At 48.2% G+C, this 16,061-nt stretch overlaps 1 protein-coding gene across 1 annotated transcript in view; it reads left to right on the top strand.

The window, feature by feature from the left end:
• The window catches only part of DOCK2 (dedicator of cytokinesis 2), a 385,217-nt gene that overhangs the window by 344,659 nt on the left and 24,497 nt on the right, over positions 1 to 16,061 (top strand). Inside the window, exons 35-40 of the mRNA XM_059917659.1 lie at positions 702 to 792; positions 1,423 to 1,542; positions 5,697 to 5,786; positions 7,381 to 7,485; positions 9,787 to 9,928; positions 14,652 to 14,733. Of these exons, the coding sequence (XP_059773642.1) occupies positions 702 to 792; positions 1,423 to 1,542; positions 5,697 to 5,786; positions 7,381 to 7,485; positions 9,787 to 9,928; positions 14,652 to 14,733 (630 nt within the window). The remainder of the gene's footprint in view (positions 1 to 701; positions 793 to 1,422; positions 1,543 to 5,696; positions 5,787 to 7,380; positions 7,486 to 9,786; positions 9,929 to 14,651; positions 14,734 to 16,061) is intronic.

The following is a 16,061-nucleotide window of genomic DNA, read 5'->3' on the forward strand; positions in this document are numbered from 1 at the left end:
TCACATTGGAAAACGGTGGGAGATGGGAATGTGATTACAGTTGAATAGTAGATTCTCTCTGCTGACAGCTCCAGGCCTCCACGTGAATATCCAATCTCTAGCCCCTGGTCCACTTCCTTTTCTTATCAGGAAATTCAGTTCCTTTACATCTAGAGAGCATTGAAGAGAGGGTGGGAGTTGCCATTTACAGTGCTGTGGCTTGTCCATGCCCTTGGAGTCGTACAATGATTAGAGCATACGCCCTGAAGGCAGTTAGACTGGGATCACGTTCCAGTTCTTCATTCATTAGCACATGACCTCTGACAAGCTATTTATTTCTCCTTCCCTGATTTCCCTTACTTGTTGTATTGCACTGGGCAGAGTCTTCAGTATCAAGTTGAATACTGGCTGGAATGTTACCTAACTTCTCCAGGCCAGAATTTTCTTATCTGTAAATGAGAATTCTCAGTGGACCTATTTTACAGGATTGTCAGACAGATTAAATGATCTGAGGCATTTAAAATACTTAGCATGATTCCCGTCATACACTAAATGCCCCACGAGTGCTAGGTGCTAATCATTGTCACCCATGCGAGTCTAGATAGAGGGAATGGAGGACTCCCTTGTGACTCCAAGAGGTACCCAGTTGTTCTTTCTTGCCTGGCCCTACCACCTGCCTGCTTATTATTGCACCTGGTGATTTAGCATATTTCCCCAAACAGGTACCTGTACAAACTCCGCGACCTTCACCTGGACTGTGAAAATTACACAGAGGCTGCCTATACACTCCTTCTCCACACCTGGCTTCTCAAGGTACTGCCTTTCCAGTAAAGGGGCTTCATGCTGGGATCCCCATGGAGCCCTCACAGCAAGTTGAAGAGTTAAAAAAAAAAAAAGAAAAAGAATTAGCCAAATAAATTTTGTTTTGTTCTGTGTCCCCAAACTCTTAACCTGGCAGGTTACTTTTCTGCACTGCTTTGTCTGGTCACATAAGGTTTCTAGTGACCTTCACATTCAGCAGCAACAACAACACCCGAGATACGTCTTGCAGTTTTACATAACATTCAAACTGTTTTATATAACATCCAAACATCAACTGTAAATCATTAGCATGCCCTGTGAGCTGTTTTTCTTCTCTTGAAAGTGCTGCTGGAGCAGGACAAAGTCTGAAAGATTTCCTTTGGCTTTTGAAGTGCTGAGACCATGTCTTGCAGGGTTTCAGAGAAAAATCCTACAAGCCATACACATGAACCAATGGAGAGTCAAATAAGTGTAACTCCACAGAAATGAGGCGCTTCCCGTGGAAACTGCAGACCAGCATCTCTCTGATTGACACTCAGGGCGACAAGGAGGCCGGCAGGGATGTTTGCAGGGCTTCCTCCCACTCCTCAGCAGTAGGGGAGACACCTGCCCCAGGTGACTGTGTGTGTCCTCTCTCCGCAGTGGTCAGATGAACAGTGTGCATCGCAGGTCATGCAGACAGGCCAGCAGCACCCCCAGACCCACCGACAGCTGAAAGAGACGCTGTACGAGATCATCATAGGCTACTTTGACAAAGGAAAGGTAATTGGTCCCTGCCCTTCCTCTCTCCGTGGAAACCCTAGCTACCAGAAAGGACTGTTCTCTCCCATATTTTACACCCAATCCATCTGCAGGTCTGGTCAGCTCTCCCGCCCGACCCTAAGTCTGATCACTTCTCTCCATCTCCATTCCTTCCACCTCCATTCAAGGCACCAACATTGCTCACCTGGACACTCAGTGAATCCTAAGCAATCTCCCTGCATCCTCTGTTCCCCCCAACAGATCATCCTCCATATGGGAAACGGTGATCGTAAAACATGCATTGGATCACGCCATTGTCCTGCTTACAGTCATCTCAAATGGCTCTCCCAATCCACTTAGAACAAATTACACAATCCCTCCCATGACCCATGAGGCCCCACACGAGCTGTCCCCTGACTACTTCTCTCATTTCATCTCTGTCAGGCTCCCTTTTGCTCACATGCTCTATGCCAAGCTCTTTTCCACCTCAGGGCCTTTGCACTTGCTTTTCCCAGCTTAGAACATTTCTGCTCCATATCTTACCATGGCCAGCTCCTTCTCACAGCTCAGGGTTTTGCCCAAGCAAAGGATGTCATGTCCTGAAGGAGGCCTTCCCAGACCACCTGAGACACAGCAGCACTCCTGCCCTGAGTCACTCTTATTGACTTATCTTCAAAGTACTTATCACTATCAGACATGACCTTGATCATTTTGTTTTTACTTGCTCATGTCTGGCTCCCCACTTTAGAAGGCCCTGAGCACAGAGACTTGCCTTGTCCGCTGCTGAGTGCCCTGTAGCTAGCACAGAGCCTTACATATGGGGCCCAGTAGATATATATCGAGTAACTTAATTAATTGAATGTATGAATGACATCATGGTACCATCATTGATCTCTAAACAGCAAGAACAGGATGTTTTGTTGGGTTAGGTCTGGAGGTTGGCCAGACCAGCTACTGCCCATCCTCCAGTCTCCAGTAGACCTTCAGGAAACACCAACCCAAATGCTGTAGGAAACGTAGCATGGTGGTTAAGTGCTCAGGCTCTGGGTTTCAAGCCTTGTTCCTCTACCACCGACAATCTCCTTGGCCTTTCAGAGATTCCAATTCCCCATCCATAATAGTGGGACATTAACAGTACGTAATTCCTAGTTGCACTGTGAAAATTAGGTGAGAAAATGCATGTAGAGCACCTAACATAGGACCTGGTACATAGTAGTAGCTTGTTAAATTTTAACTGTCATCATTATTACCTACTCTGCCCTCGAGGCCCCAGTTGACTGGCCACTTCCTCTGTCAAGTTTTTCTTGAGTCCTCCAGCTTCCGTACAGCTCTGCCTCTCCTCTGAATGGCCAGGCCTCTTACAGTTCATCAAGACACAATTTAATACTTAATTTTGGCCTGCTCTGTCACTGCAGTTCATTGCATCTGTCTTAGTCTGATCTTCCCACCTTCCCTGGAAAGATAAAATGAGGTAATGTCTGTGGAAGGGCTTATAAATTCCCAGGAGCTGAGCAGTTGGAGAACACTGTCTTTATAATTTACAATTATAAGCCTCTTGAGGGCAGAGGCTCTGCCATCCCTGGAACCTCCTGTCCTGCTGACTTGATGTCAGAGCTTACTCTTGGTTTATGAGCTAAGTCGGTCACAGTGTGAAAGCCCCAAAAGGACATGTCAAGCCTTGTCCTCTGCCAACTCTCCAGTTCAACCGACTCTGCGCTGAGCAGAGAGGAAAAAGGCATAATCCCCAGTGTCAAGGGGCTTATTATCTAGTGGGCAAAGCAGACATACCGATTATCATCTTTTTTTGCACACAACCCTTTGGTGTTGTGCAATAACGGGGGAAGGAGGCGGGAACAGGTGGTATTAAAGTACTTTGGGAGCAGAGAGGAGGGGCAGATGGGTATAGCTCACCCTGAAAGTCACTGCTGTCGTAGCTTCTAGAATGAAGCCCAAACTCTTTAGCATCCCTTTAACTTCCTTTCCCCATATCTCCCCTCATGGAGACTCATTGATCTAGACACACACAATGACTTTCTACTCCATAAGTCCATCTGTCATTACCTGGTGGACTCCTCTACATCCCTCAAAACCCAACTAGTACATCTGTTTATGTGTGTGCTTTACCCACTTCTATTTCATGAAAGCAGAGACTGTGTCTTGTCCATTTTTATCACTGTTCCGTCAGTGTATCCCATGCCCAGAAGCCAGCAGATGCTCAGTAACTAATGTATGAGACTCAGGGATCAGGGACTGTCAGAGGTCTTAGTGACCACATGGGCAGACCTGAAGGAAATTCCAGGTATCTGACTCCTTGCCTGTCCCCCTCCTTGGCCCCTTAGTGATCTCTTAACACATGGGGAGAGTATTTCTGGCATATTATGGTGGGAAGTTGGCAAAGACCTCCACTTGAGCTAAACAGACCCCTGGCCTGGCCTGGGGGTTTTAAAGAAAGCCCCAGGGACTTCCCTGGTGGCACAGTGGTTAAGAATCCGCCTGCCAAAGCAGGGGACACGGGTTCGAGCCCTGGTCCAGGAAGATCCCACATGCCGCAGAGCAACTAAGCCCGTGCGCCACAACTACTGAGCCTGCGCTCTAGAGCCCTTGAGCCACGACTACTGAGCCCACGCGCCACAACTGCTGAAGCCCACATGCCTAGAGCCCGTGCTCCGCAACAAGAGAAGCCACCGCAGTGAGAAGCCCGCGCACTGCAACAAAGAGTAGCCCCCGCTCACCGCAATTAGAGAAAACCCACGCTCAGCAACGAAGACACAACGCAGCCAAAAAAAAAAAAAAAAAAAAGCCCCAGCCCAGCCTGGTCTGTGGACTTGATTCCTCCTGGCACATAAAGCATTTTTATGCTGCTCACTAAGCTGTCCATGGGTTTACAGCCGTGGCTCCTCCACTCAGCACTTGCCTTTATTTATTTTTATGCTTGGATGCAGAGAGAGCACTTTTGCGACAAAGCACACACTGTGTTTTGGCAACCTCGCCTCTCTCCTCCCCCACCTCCCCCAGCTTTTCCATTAAGGTGCATCTTCCATTTTAAACCAAATGTGAAATGTAATGGGTGTCCCTTGAGATTGCCAGATCTCCAGCCCACCCAGCACCTCCCTCTGCCTCTGCAGAGGTTGCTGACCCCTTTGATCAAGGATGGAATGATAATCTATTTGTTTCAGTCAAAACGGAGCGAATGAAAAGGACCCCCTCTGTCCAGAGTTTGTTTTTCAGAATTTTTTTTAAAGATGGAAAAGACCTAGTTAAAAAAAGTTTTCATCACTCTTTTTTCATGCTGCCCCCTGCACACTCACCCTAAATAACGCCGTTAAGAAGTGATGGGTGTAAAGTTTCATTTACGCAAGATGAATAAATTCTAGACATCTTCTGTACAACGTTGGGCCTATAGTTAACAATTCTGTGTTGTGCATTTAAAAGTCTGTTAAGTGGGTAGATCTCAGGTTGTGTCCTCACCACAATTTTTTTAAAAAGTGAGAGAAAGAGAGGGAGGGAGGGAGGAAGGGAGGGAGAGAAGAAAGTTGGCCAAAGGAAAAAAGAAAGTGACGGACTGGCGGAGTGGAAAGATCCTAAGAGCGAACATCAGGAGAACTGGATCTGGCCTCAACTCTGTCCCCAGAAACGCGCTTCCCTCTTACTTCTTTGTGAACCGTTTCTCTTTGGGAAATGGGGTCACCACCTCCCTGCCCCACCTGCACACAGGGAGCTGAGGCAGTCAGATGTTCATTTACTGAGCACTTCTAAGGGAGGGAATTAAGCACAAGGTCGAGGGTCACACTCAGGTGTGCGTCCTGGCCCTGCTTTTGGTTGGGCATTTGACCTGGGGCAGATGCTCTGCTGATCTGAACCTCCATTTCTCACCTGGGAAATGCAGCTGCTACTAGTCACCTCTCAGGGTGGTTGTGAAGATCCCGAGAGCACGTAAATAAAGTATTCAGCCTCGTCTGTGGGTGTTCCATTATTTATCACGAAACTAGGGTGAGAGGCAGAGGATAGGTCTGCTTCCTGGGAAACGCTCAGCTCCCTGGGTGTGGGACTGGGTCCGGGCCAGAGTAAGGCCCGTGGCTCAGTCCCAGGAGAGAGCTGCCCTGGTCCCTTTCTCAGCAAGGGCTCTGCAAGCCTGGAGGTCCCCCTAACCGTTGTCTCCACGACCTTCCTCGTAGATGTGGGAAGAGGCCATCAGTCTGTGCAAGGAGCTGGCGGAACAGTATGAGATGGAAATCTTTGACTATGAGCTGCTGAGCCAGAACCTGGTAAGCCGTCCCCAGGGGGAGCTGACTGCCCTGGAGGCCGGGTGCTCAGGGCCTCGGCTCAGCAGAGAGGCTGGGGAGAGGGGGCGGCGGGGCGGGAAGCCGCGTGGGGTTAGGACGCCAGGAAAGGCACGGAAGCAGGGCCTGAGCGGAGCCGGGCTGTGCTGAGCAGCTCCCTCCCGGTTGGGAATATTTGCAAGGGGAGGTCTTCTGGGAACACTCATCAGTTTCTCAGATGGAGCGTTAAGTACCTGCTCGGCGCTGGGGCTGCTGCTCTTGCCCACCCGGTAAACACTGTGCTACATTTGCAGGAAAAATTCCCACAAATCACTAGGCCAATTAAATAGAAACGCAAATGTGCGCTTTCTGATTAACAGGTAAATCACATTAAAATGCTCCCCATCTGGCCATTCCCATTAGCTCCCCGAAGCTTGTGATTTGGTGGTGCAAGTGGAAAGTGGGGGGAAGCCAGCCTATCCTGCTTATGCTGCAGAGGCCAGGGCTTGGTGGTGGAGGGGGGGGTGACCCCTGCAGGGAAAATGCAGAACTTTTTGGCTGCTTCCCCCCACTCTCTTCCCGCTGGCCTGAGAGCCAGGACCCCAGGGCCCCATCTGAGCCCATTTTGAGATGCCAGTCCAGCTGTTTGTAGGGAACTATAAAATGAGAGTCAGAATGTTGGAAGAAGATTGATAGCTTTTTCTGGTGGGGAGATGGGCATGGATTATAGTGTTCCAAGATATGATGCAAACACACACACTACTTGCACCAAGAAACACTTATATCTACCTGAGTCTGTCCACATAGTTGTTTGTGGGTGTGGAGGCACGCACGCCTTCTAAACATGTGCAGTGCACAGGCACACACAGAGCACACATGCATGCACACCACACACGTACCCAGTATACATTCATGCACACGCTGATGGGCATGCACATCCGTGCACCAAGCCCACATCGCGCAGGCTTCATGTCCAGGGCCACACACATCTATCTTCCATGTTGTGTCCAATTTAAGATGCACCACTCTATTTTACATGCCCCATCATGATTTCTCTCCAGTTAATAGCAATTGGGAGATGCCATTAGGTGTAAAGTAAAACACAAACTATTTTCAAAGATGTTAAAATATGAAAAACACACACCTCTTGGAATTGATGAAATATGTTAGGTGTGCATGCACAGGAAGACATCTATATCCGGAAACACTTATCCATCCATAGGCCGTCACAAACACACTTCCGGTGAGAGTGGAGTGACGATGCTGCTGGGGGCTCTGAACAGCTGGCTGGATTCAGTTCCGTACTTCCCGGCTGCGCTGTGAGATACCATGTCTTTATCTGCAAAACAGAGATACAGTTCCGTGGCATTGTCATGAGGGCAATGCAAGTAAATGTGCTGGTGCAGCTAGAGTGATTAACAGGGTATCTGCTTACAGCTATTACTATTATGATTACAGACAGTTCCATGACTGTGCAAACATGTGCACTCGGCACATTGGTTCTGGTGGAATGATCCCATCTTAACTGTGGCCTCTTGGAGTTGAATGTGCCTTTAATACACATCTGTGTTGTCACAAGCTATGAGTTTTCTTCTTTCAGGTCCAGCAGGCAAAATTCTATGAAAACATCATGAAAATCCTCAGACCCAAGCCAGACTACTTCGCTGTGGGATACTACGGCCAGGGTTTCCCCTCCTTTCTCCGGGTAAGTCTGTGGGTGACTCAGACACAGGCCAGGGACCCGCGGCCTTGGCATCCCGGCTCTCCCTCTGTGCTTTGAGGCTCTGCCTGTGCTGAGAACCTGTGCCCTCCTCTGTCTGAACGCTGTCCCCACCCTCACACACTCCCCAGTCCCCCTCCATCATCAGCACCTCAGCCACCCCCCGTGTTTCTCCACATACACAGCAACCAGAGCTGCCTTGTGAGGTAGTGAGCGCCGCATACTGGGAATGAGGTGCTCAGAGAGGCTGGAGGAGCTCTGCCATCCAGCAGGCACAGCAGAGCACTAGTTCTCAGACCTTCGGGTCTCAGGGCCATTTTCTCTCTTAAAAATGACGAAGGCCCCTGAAGAACTTCTGTATTTGTAGACTTTAGCTGTCTACATCTACGATACTCAAAACTAAAGCTAAGAAGATTTTTAAATGCAGTTGTCCCTTGGTATCCACCAGGAATTGGTTTCAGGACCCTCTGCAGATACCAAAATCCAGTACTCAAGTCCCTTGTATAAAATAGTGTAGTATTTGCATATAACCTCCTAAGTGCTTTAAGTCACCTCTAGACTACTTACAATACCAAATACAATGTAAATGCTATGTAAATAGTTGCTGGAGTGCAGCAAATTCAAGTTTTGCCTTTTGGAACTTTCTGGAATTTTTTTTCAAATATTTTTGATACACGGTTGAATCCATGGATTAAGAACCTGAAGACACGGAGGATCAACTGTATCAATTTATTTAAAAATAAGAAGAATGAACCCATCATATGTTAACGTAAATTAGATCTTTATGAAAATGGCTATATTTTCCAATAAAAAATTAGTGCGAAAAGTGAGATTGTTTCATATTTTTGCAAATCTCTTAAATATCTAGATTAAGAGAAGGCAGCTTAGATTCTTATATCTGCTTCTGCATTCAATCTGTTGTGATACCACACATCATGCAGCCTTAAATGTATACTCATGAGAGAATGAGAGTGAAAAAGGAAAATGGCTGTTATGATGAAAAGAGTTTTAATCTTGTGAGGCCCTGATGGGGTCTTGGGGACCCTCAGGGATCCCTGGAGCACAGTGTCTGAACTGCTGCTTTCCTGGATTATTCATTCATCATGGAGAGAGTTGCGTTAGGTCAGCTGAAGGCGTCCCTTCTGATCTTTGAGTCTGTGGTAAAATCCTGAGGTCAGGGAGATACAAAAGAAACCTGACCTCACCTGATTGAGTCTCCTCAAGGAGATAAACCACTCACCATTACCAATCGATGTGGCAGTCAAGGGTGGCCCTCCAGAGTTGGGCTGCAGAGAGGGTAGCTAGTGAAGTTTTCCTGCTTGGAACAGAGATGACTTCCCACACCTGATCCTGCATCACAGACCCCTGGGGAACTTGTTAAAAGTTCATGTTCCTGGGTCCCACTCCCACAGACTCCATTTCAGCAGGTCTGGAGTGAGGCCCGAGAATCTGAACTTCTGGAAGGCTCCTAGGCTTTTGTGATGAGAGGCCAGGTTTGGAAACAAACACTGATACATAGAGGTCAGTGGCAGACATGGGTTTGGACAGAAGAATTTAGGGGCCATTAGAGGCAGCACAGTGGCACAGATATGGTCTAAAACAGGGTTTCTCACCTTCAGCTCTCTGGACATTTTAGACCAGGTAACTCGTAGCTGTGAGGGCCTGTCCTGTGCATTGAAGGATGTTTGGCAACATCCTGGGCCTCTACCCACTGGGTTCCAGTAGTGGCCCTCTCTGGAGTTGTGACAACCAGAAATGTTTCCAGGCATTGCCAGCATCCCTTAGGAGGCAAAATCACCCCCTGTTTGAAAACTACCAGTCTAAAAGAAGCTAACGTGGTCAAGGAACAATAAAGAGTGTGTTTCCATGGATCCAAGTGATGAAGGACCCGAATGCTGGTCCCTTCCAGCCCACAGGTCCAGCCCACATGGTCCATTAAAGGCAGGAGGGAAACTCTGTGGTCATGTAAATGGGAGAGTGGGTGTGACACAGTGAAAGCTGAGTGAGGAATTATTCTGGAAGCTGCACATAAGATTGTTTGAAGAAAAAGTTCTCAACATCCATGATCTCCTCTCCCTTTAGAACCCATCTTTTTAAAGGAGTGGTGTGTCTAGCTAGAAGGTCAGTGACTTGAGGTCTTCCTTTCCCTTGGGGAGAAGCAGAGAGTGGGGAGATCTGTAGAAGGTCACCACAGCCCTGTGCTCATGACAAGCCTCCCAGCTTTGCTTGAACCATCTCCTCCAAGCCTGGGCCCTGGCATCTCTGATGGGTGTCATTTCTCTGCAGAACAAAGTGTTCATCTACCGAGGGAAGGAGTATGAGCGAAGAGAAGATTTCCAGATGCAGCTGATGAGCCAGTTCCCCAACGCAGAGAAGATGAACACGACCTCTGCCCCCGGGGATGATGTGAAGAATGCCCCAGGCCAGTGTATCCTTAAGGAATGCCCCAGCCAAGGGCCAGGCATGGGCAGCCCTGCCGGGACTCCAGTCCACAGAGCCCCGTCTTAGAGCTCAGAACTGCTGCCAGAATCATTGCAGTGGTGCCAGTATTAGTGTCCAGTGTGGGATCCAAAAAGAACCCATCTCAGGAAACTCTAAATGTTGCATTCATTGATAAATTCACTCACCCCCTCATTCCTTCATTCTTGTGGTGAGTACTACCAGCCCTGACTCTGCCAAGCCTTGTACAAGGCATTGGAGACTACACTCACAAAGCAGTTCTACCTCCAGGGAGCTTTCAGTCTAGCAAGTAAAAGACATTGAACAGCTAATTGCATTGTTAAATATGCATTTAGAAAAATGTGATCAATGCTAAAAGAAAGCCCTTCAGCTTGCCGTGATTGGGAGGGCAGGGAACGCTTCCCTGAGGAAGGCGATGTTGAAGGTGGGTAATGAGCCAAAGGTCAGTGGGAGGTGGGAAGAATGTCCCAGACAGAGGGAAGAACCATCATCTGCAAAAGCAAAGGTTCCAAGAACTGAAATGGTGCCACGTTGCCCTTATAATAAAATCAAAACTCCTGACCAAGGCCTGCAAGGCTGTCTGTCCGTCATCTGACCCCTTCCTGTGTCTCCAATGTCATCGCCCCCGACTCTTCCTTCCCTTTCTCTCTGGCCGCACAGATCTTGTTTCTGTTCCTTAAACACGCCCAGCTTGTTCCCGCCTCTGGGCCTGTGCATTTTCTCTTCCCTCTGCTTGGAATGCCTTTCCCCCAGCTCCTTTCTCACCCATCAGATCCTAACTCAGTGTCACCTCCCACAAGAGGCCTTCCCTGGTCACCTTATCGGAAGCCTTCTGGACTCTGTTATCTCAAACCCTGTTTGTTTGCCTTAGAGAATTGATCTCAATCTGTCGTTATCTGTTGTGCTTTCAAAGATAGAACTAGAACAGAAGCTCTGGGAGGGCAGAGACCTGTGCTGCCTTGCTCACTGCAGTAATCCCCAGAGCCAACTCTCAGAAAATACTTGCTGGTTAACAGAAAGAGAAAGAAAACAAGAGAGAAGGAAGAAGAAAGAGGAGATAGATAGAGAAAGGAAGGAGGGAGGGCGGCACCGAAGGAGCCAGTTCTCTGGAGCACACAGAAGGCCCGAGGTGACAGGAGATGGCGCTAGTGAGGTTGGGTAGAGCGTGGTGGAAATGGGCTCCATTGCAGCAAAGCATAATGTTCATAAGGCCGGTTCTGACGCTGGGCTGGGTCAGGGCTCAGGGGGTCAGAGAGGGTACAGACCCAAGGATAAGGCAGACAGCTGAGCGACGGGGGAAGGGGTACGTTAACCTAGCCTGGCTCCTGTGTTGCACCCTGTAGCACAAATTAAGTTACAGCCTTTAAAATGGGGCTGACAGGTTGCATGGCTGGTCTGCTAAGTCTGCCGAACCTTAATCCAAATATTTTCCCCTCGGGTGATAAATATTCATCTGTAACCTTTTCACTGTGCTCGCCTGCCCTTCATGCCTGCTCTACCATGGTTATTTGCAGGAGGAAATGCAACCGGTGGTGGGCCTGGCTGGTAACAAATGGGAGTTTGGTTATAGGCGAGACATGGGATTAGTACTAAGGCCCTTCTAAGTGGATATCCTGGTGTTGAACAACTCTGTGACCTTTTAACTCGTGGTGGGAGGGGAGAGCATGTGTGACTGGGCCACGTCATTATACACAGGCCTGATTCAGCTCCAGGAACCAGGTAGAAAAGGGAAAGCGGGAGGGCTGATATTTGCTAAATATCCTCTTCATGCCACACATGAGACTGAGTGTTTTATAACTAATTTTTCTAATCCCCATACAGCCCTATTAGGTGGGTATTGATTTTCCCTATTTCATAGAGAAGGAACATACAGGGCAGAGAGGTAAGGTGGTTTGCCTAGGGTTACAAAGCTAGTTAATGATGGAGTTGAGATTTGAACTCCAAGATCTGTCTCAAAGTCTGCATTCTTTCTGTAATGCCATTGTTTTGTTTAAGATTAATGAACAGAATGTTCTTTATTAACTATTGTAACATGATGGCGTACCAGGCATTTTCATGCATTGTTTCATTTTATCCTCATAGTAATCCTATGAGTTGGGTAGTATTACTCTGCATTTTGCAAATAGGAAAACTGAGGCTCAAGAAAATGTAGGCAGCTTATACCAGGTCCCAGGAATTGATGGAACTAGGATTTGAACTCGGGTCAGATTTTTGCCAAAATCTAAGCTCTTAAGGCTCTGTTCTCTTGCCTTTATGTGTTGCAAAGCTGACAAGCAGTTTGAAAAGGGGACAAATCTCATGTCTTCTCACTTAGGTATCCAGTTAGTGGAAGACATTTGAAAGCAAAGGTCTCTTTGTTGGGTGTCTCCTGTCCCCCGCCCTCTCCTCTGCCTAGACCTTGGGGCTACAGTTCTGTGTATAGATTCAACAGGGTTCCATGCATACATTCAACACATGGTGAGAGACTCAAGCCATGCATCCTACTGGACGTGATCGGAGGGCTCTGATGTCACTGGCTTCTCCAGGACAGGTTTGGATTCTTCTCTTGGGCCAAGTCCGATTGCTAAGATCAGTAGACATGGCTTAGAACCTACTTTAAAACAGGGGTTGGCAGACTTCTCTGTAAAGGACAAGATAAGACATATTTTAGTCTCTGTGGGCCGTGTGTCTCTGTCACAATTACTCAACTCTGTTGTGGTGGGAGAGCAGCCATAGGTAGTTCATAAATGGACGGGTGTGACTGTGCCCGATAAAACTATATTTATGAACACCGAAATCTGAATTTAATATATTTTCACATGTCACATAATACTCTTTTTTTCAAATATTTTAAAATATAAAAAGTATTCTTAGCTGTGAGCCATACAAGAACAGGCAGTGAGCAGGATTTGACCCGAGGGCCACAGTTGGCCAACTCCTGCTCTAGACTTAATCCAGGGTGATTTCCCTCCCAGAGAAGGCTGTTTGCTCTTTGACTTGAGAAGGAAGGTAGTTTTCCTGATTATGGAAATCCTTCCAGTGAGGTTTATTCATTTGTGTTAAGTATTGCTCACTCTTGCCCTCTCCTCTGTGTGTGTGTGTGTGTCTGTCTGTCTGTCTGTCTGTCTGTATCTCTCTCTCTCTGAGACACTCTCATTTAATGTGGAAATACTCTTCAGAGGTAAAACAATTAAAGCCCCAACATATTAGTATGAAGTGAATTTATTGGGGGAGGGGGATTAAATTTAACTTGGAATTATATTTTGGCCATTTCTTATGTGTGAAAGAGCCCTAGCCTCTGCATCAGAAAGCTCACAGTCTGGTGGGGAAGCAACAGAAGGGAGAAGAGAGGGAGCTGGAGAGATAAGAGTCCTAAGTACAGATACGTTGATTTGGAGGGTCAGGAAGGAAAAGGACACCTGGATGAGGATATATTGAATGTTCATGGAGCTATGGGGAAATAGTCCAAACAAAGGGAACAGTATAGTCTGTTGGATGCTCAGAGATAATGGTGGGAAATGAGTTGGAATCATATTAGAATATCTGAATACTCCATATTCAAATATTGGCATATTTGAATGCCAATAAGAGGAGTCTGTGATTCCTCAGTTGGCAGAAGTGTCAGGCTTAGGGGAAGAGTTTTTGGAGTTATGGTGGTCATCAGGTAGAATAGAGGGATGAGAGTACTTGGATACCTGAAGAAGAGAGATGGGTAAAGAAGCCATGGAAGGTAGGGGAAGGGAAGTAAGGTCCAGGGATGGGACCAGTGACTACTGACCTTGTGTATTTGGCTTGCCATATTATCGATTCACAATGAATAAAGGTCTAGAACAGGCATGACAAAGATCTGGCACACATGATGCCGCTCCTGTATCCTGTGCCCATGGCAGGCATCACTAATCGATCATGGAACTCTTTCCCACTGAGCCTGGACATGGCCTTACATTCCTGCCCCAGACAGTTACTCTCAAACTTTCAGAGTTGGAGTACAAAATGAATGTATTTGCCTTCTCTAAAGCAGTGCTTCTCAAACTGGAGCGTGCATATGAATCACCTGAGTATCTTATAAAATACAGACTCTGATTCAGTAGGCCTGAGGCGGGACCTGAGATTCACCAGTTCTAACAAGCTCTCAGGTGATGGTGGTGCTGCTGGTCAGAGGGCTGCACTGAATAGAAGTCTGGAATCAGAGAACCCTGAGCTTAGGGTTAAAAGACCCAAATACAGGGCCTTGCTCTGTGCTCACAAGCTGTGTGACCTTCAACAGGTTGTCCAGCTTCTTTGACCTTGATGTCCTTGTCTCTGGAAAGTACGATTTACGTTAACGACGCTGCTCAGCAAAACCGGAGAGATGAAAGGAGACCATGGGGAGACGTGCGCTGCAGTTGATGGACAGCTATAAATGCATTAGGCGTTATTCTTGTTAATGATAATAACATAGCAGTGATAATGATAATTAAGGACTACTAACCAACTGTTAGCAGAGGCTGCGCCCTGGCCTGGGTTGCAAGTGACGGGCAGCTCTGATAAGGACCACGGTGACCGCTAACTGGTCACTAGGACCTAGTGGGCAGCCAGCACCCCGAGGCTGGTCACTCATTAAAAACTTGGGCCCAGAAGGACTGTCCTGGGAGGTCTCACCTGGGATCTGCTGTGCTTGGAACTGTCCCCCCGACCGAGACGTTGTGCGCTCTTAACGGCAGGAATCACAGACATCCAGTGTTTCACTGTCCAGCCCGTCTTGGATGAACACCCAAGGTTCAAGAATAAGCCGGTGCCTGACCAGATTATAAAGTAAGCCCCACAGCTCAGGGGACGGAGTGTTGGGGAGGAGCATCCCGTGGGGCTGCCAGGCCGAGCTGGTGGCAGGACAGGCCCTGGTGTCTTCTAGTTCCTTCCCTATCTTAGCCAGCGTGTCCTCCCTTCTCTTGGGAGAAGCATCACCTCTCCCATGACCCCTCTGGGCTCTGCCCCTGGAAAGGCTGACACCAGAGATGGCCAGGGGGGAGCGAGGGGTGAGGCTCACCTTGTGGCAGAGCGAGTCCTCAGGAGGCAGCGGTGGGCTTCGCTGAAGTGGACGTGGAGAGCCGGCTGCTCAGGTAGATCCCAGAGTGGCTCCAGAAATCCACAGCCAGTGAGCATGGGCAGACAGGCGACAGGCAGGTGGGGGACAGAGGGACGGTGCTCAGGCCGAGCACTTTCTCCAGAGGGACATCTTTTAGGCATTTGTTAAGGTCATGCATTGACAACGGTTGTGTTCAGATTACGATGTAAAAAGGGGACATTAGAGGAATTCCTGGCTGTCCAGTGGTTAGGACTCAGCGCTTTCACTGCTGAGGGCCCGGGTTTAATCCCTGGTCGGGGAACTAAGATCCCACAAGTTGTGAGCCACAGCCAAAAAATAAAATAAAATAAAATAAAAAATAAATAATAAAATAAAATAGGGGACATTAGAGAAAGCAGCATGAAGGCAGGTGTGATCTGTTTAATACCAGATCGCAAGGTCAGGGATGAGGCAACAAAGCAGGGCATCTGTGGGATCTGTGGGGCACCACGCTGCCCCCTCCAAGCTGTCTGGCTCACCCCACTCAGGCCCAGGCACCCAGTTTAGCACCTTGAGTGGCTTAGGAAAAGGCCTCTCCTCTGGGAAGACCCGTTGGAAGCAGGAGCGCCTTTGTGAGAGGAAAGGCCTGTTCCTGCAGGGAGAAGCGGCCTCACGCCAGTGCAGGCGGCTGAGCAGATACTCAAGCTCAGCTTGGAGCTCAGCCTCCCGTCACCTCTCGGTCAGGCACCCTTGGGCAGGGGATGACCACCATACAGCTAGCACCATGCCCTGCTGGCCCTGATGTTAGAACCGCCCTAGAGGTTCAAGGGAGAGTGATCTGGGGGATGGCTGGGACACCTAAAGAAATCCTTGGAAGATATCCCTGGGACATTAGCCTAGGACCTTAGATGTATCCAGACCCTTCATTGAGATCACAAGAAACAATAACCCAGGCACCACTATGTGCATTAATGATAGAATTCCAACTTTGGGGGTACCCTAAGGGGTGCTATGTTCTCATGAGGGCATAAGACCGACTAGCTTCTAAATCATCTTACAAGGAAAGCCTGGTTTTAAA

This window comes from Balaenoptera ricei, chromosome 3 (genome assembly GCF_028023285.1).
Source record: "Balaenoptera ricei isolate mBalRic1 chromosome 3, mBalRic1.hap2, whole genome shotgun sequence".
Lineage (NCBI taxonomy): Eukaryota > Metazoa > Chordata > Mammalia > Artiodactyla > Balaenopteridae > Balaenoptera > Balaenoptera ricei.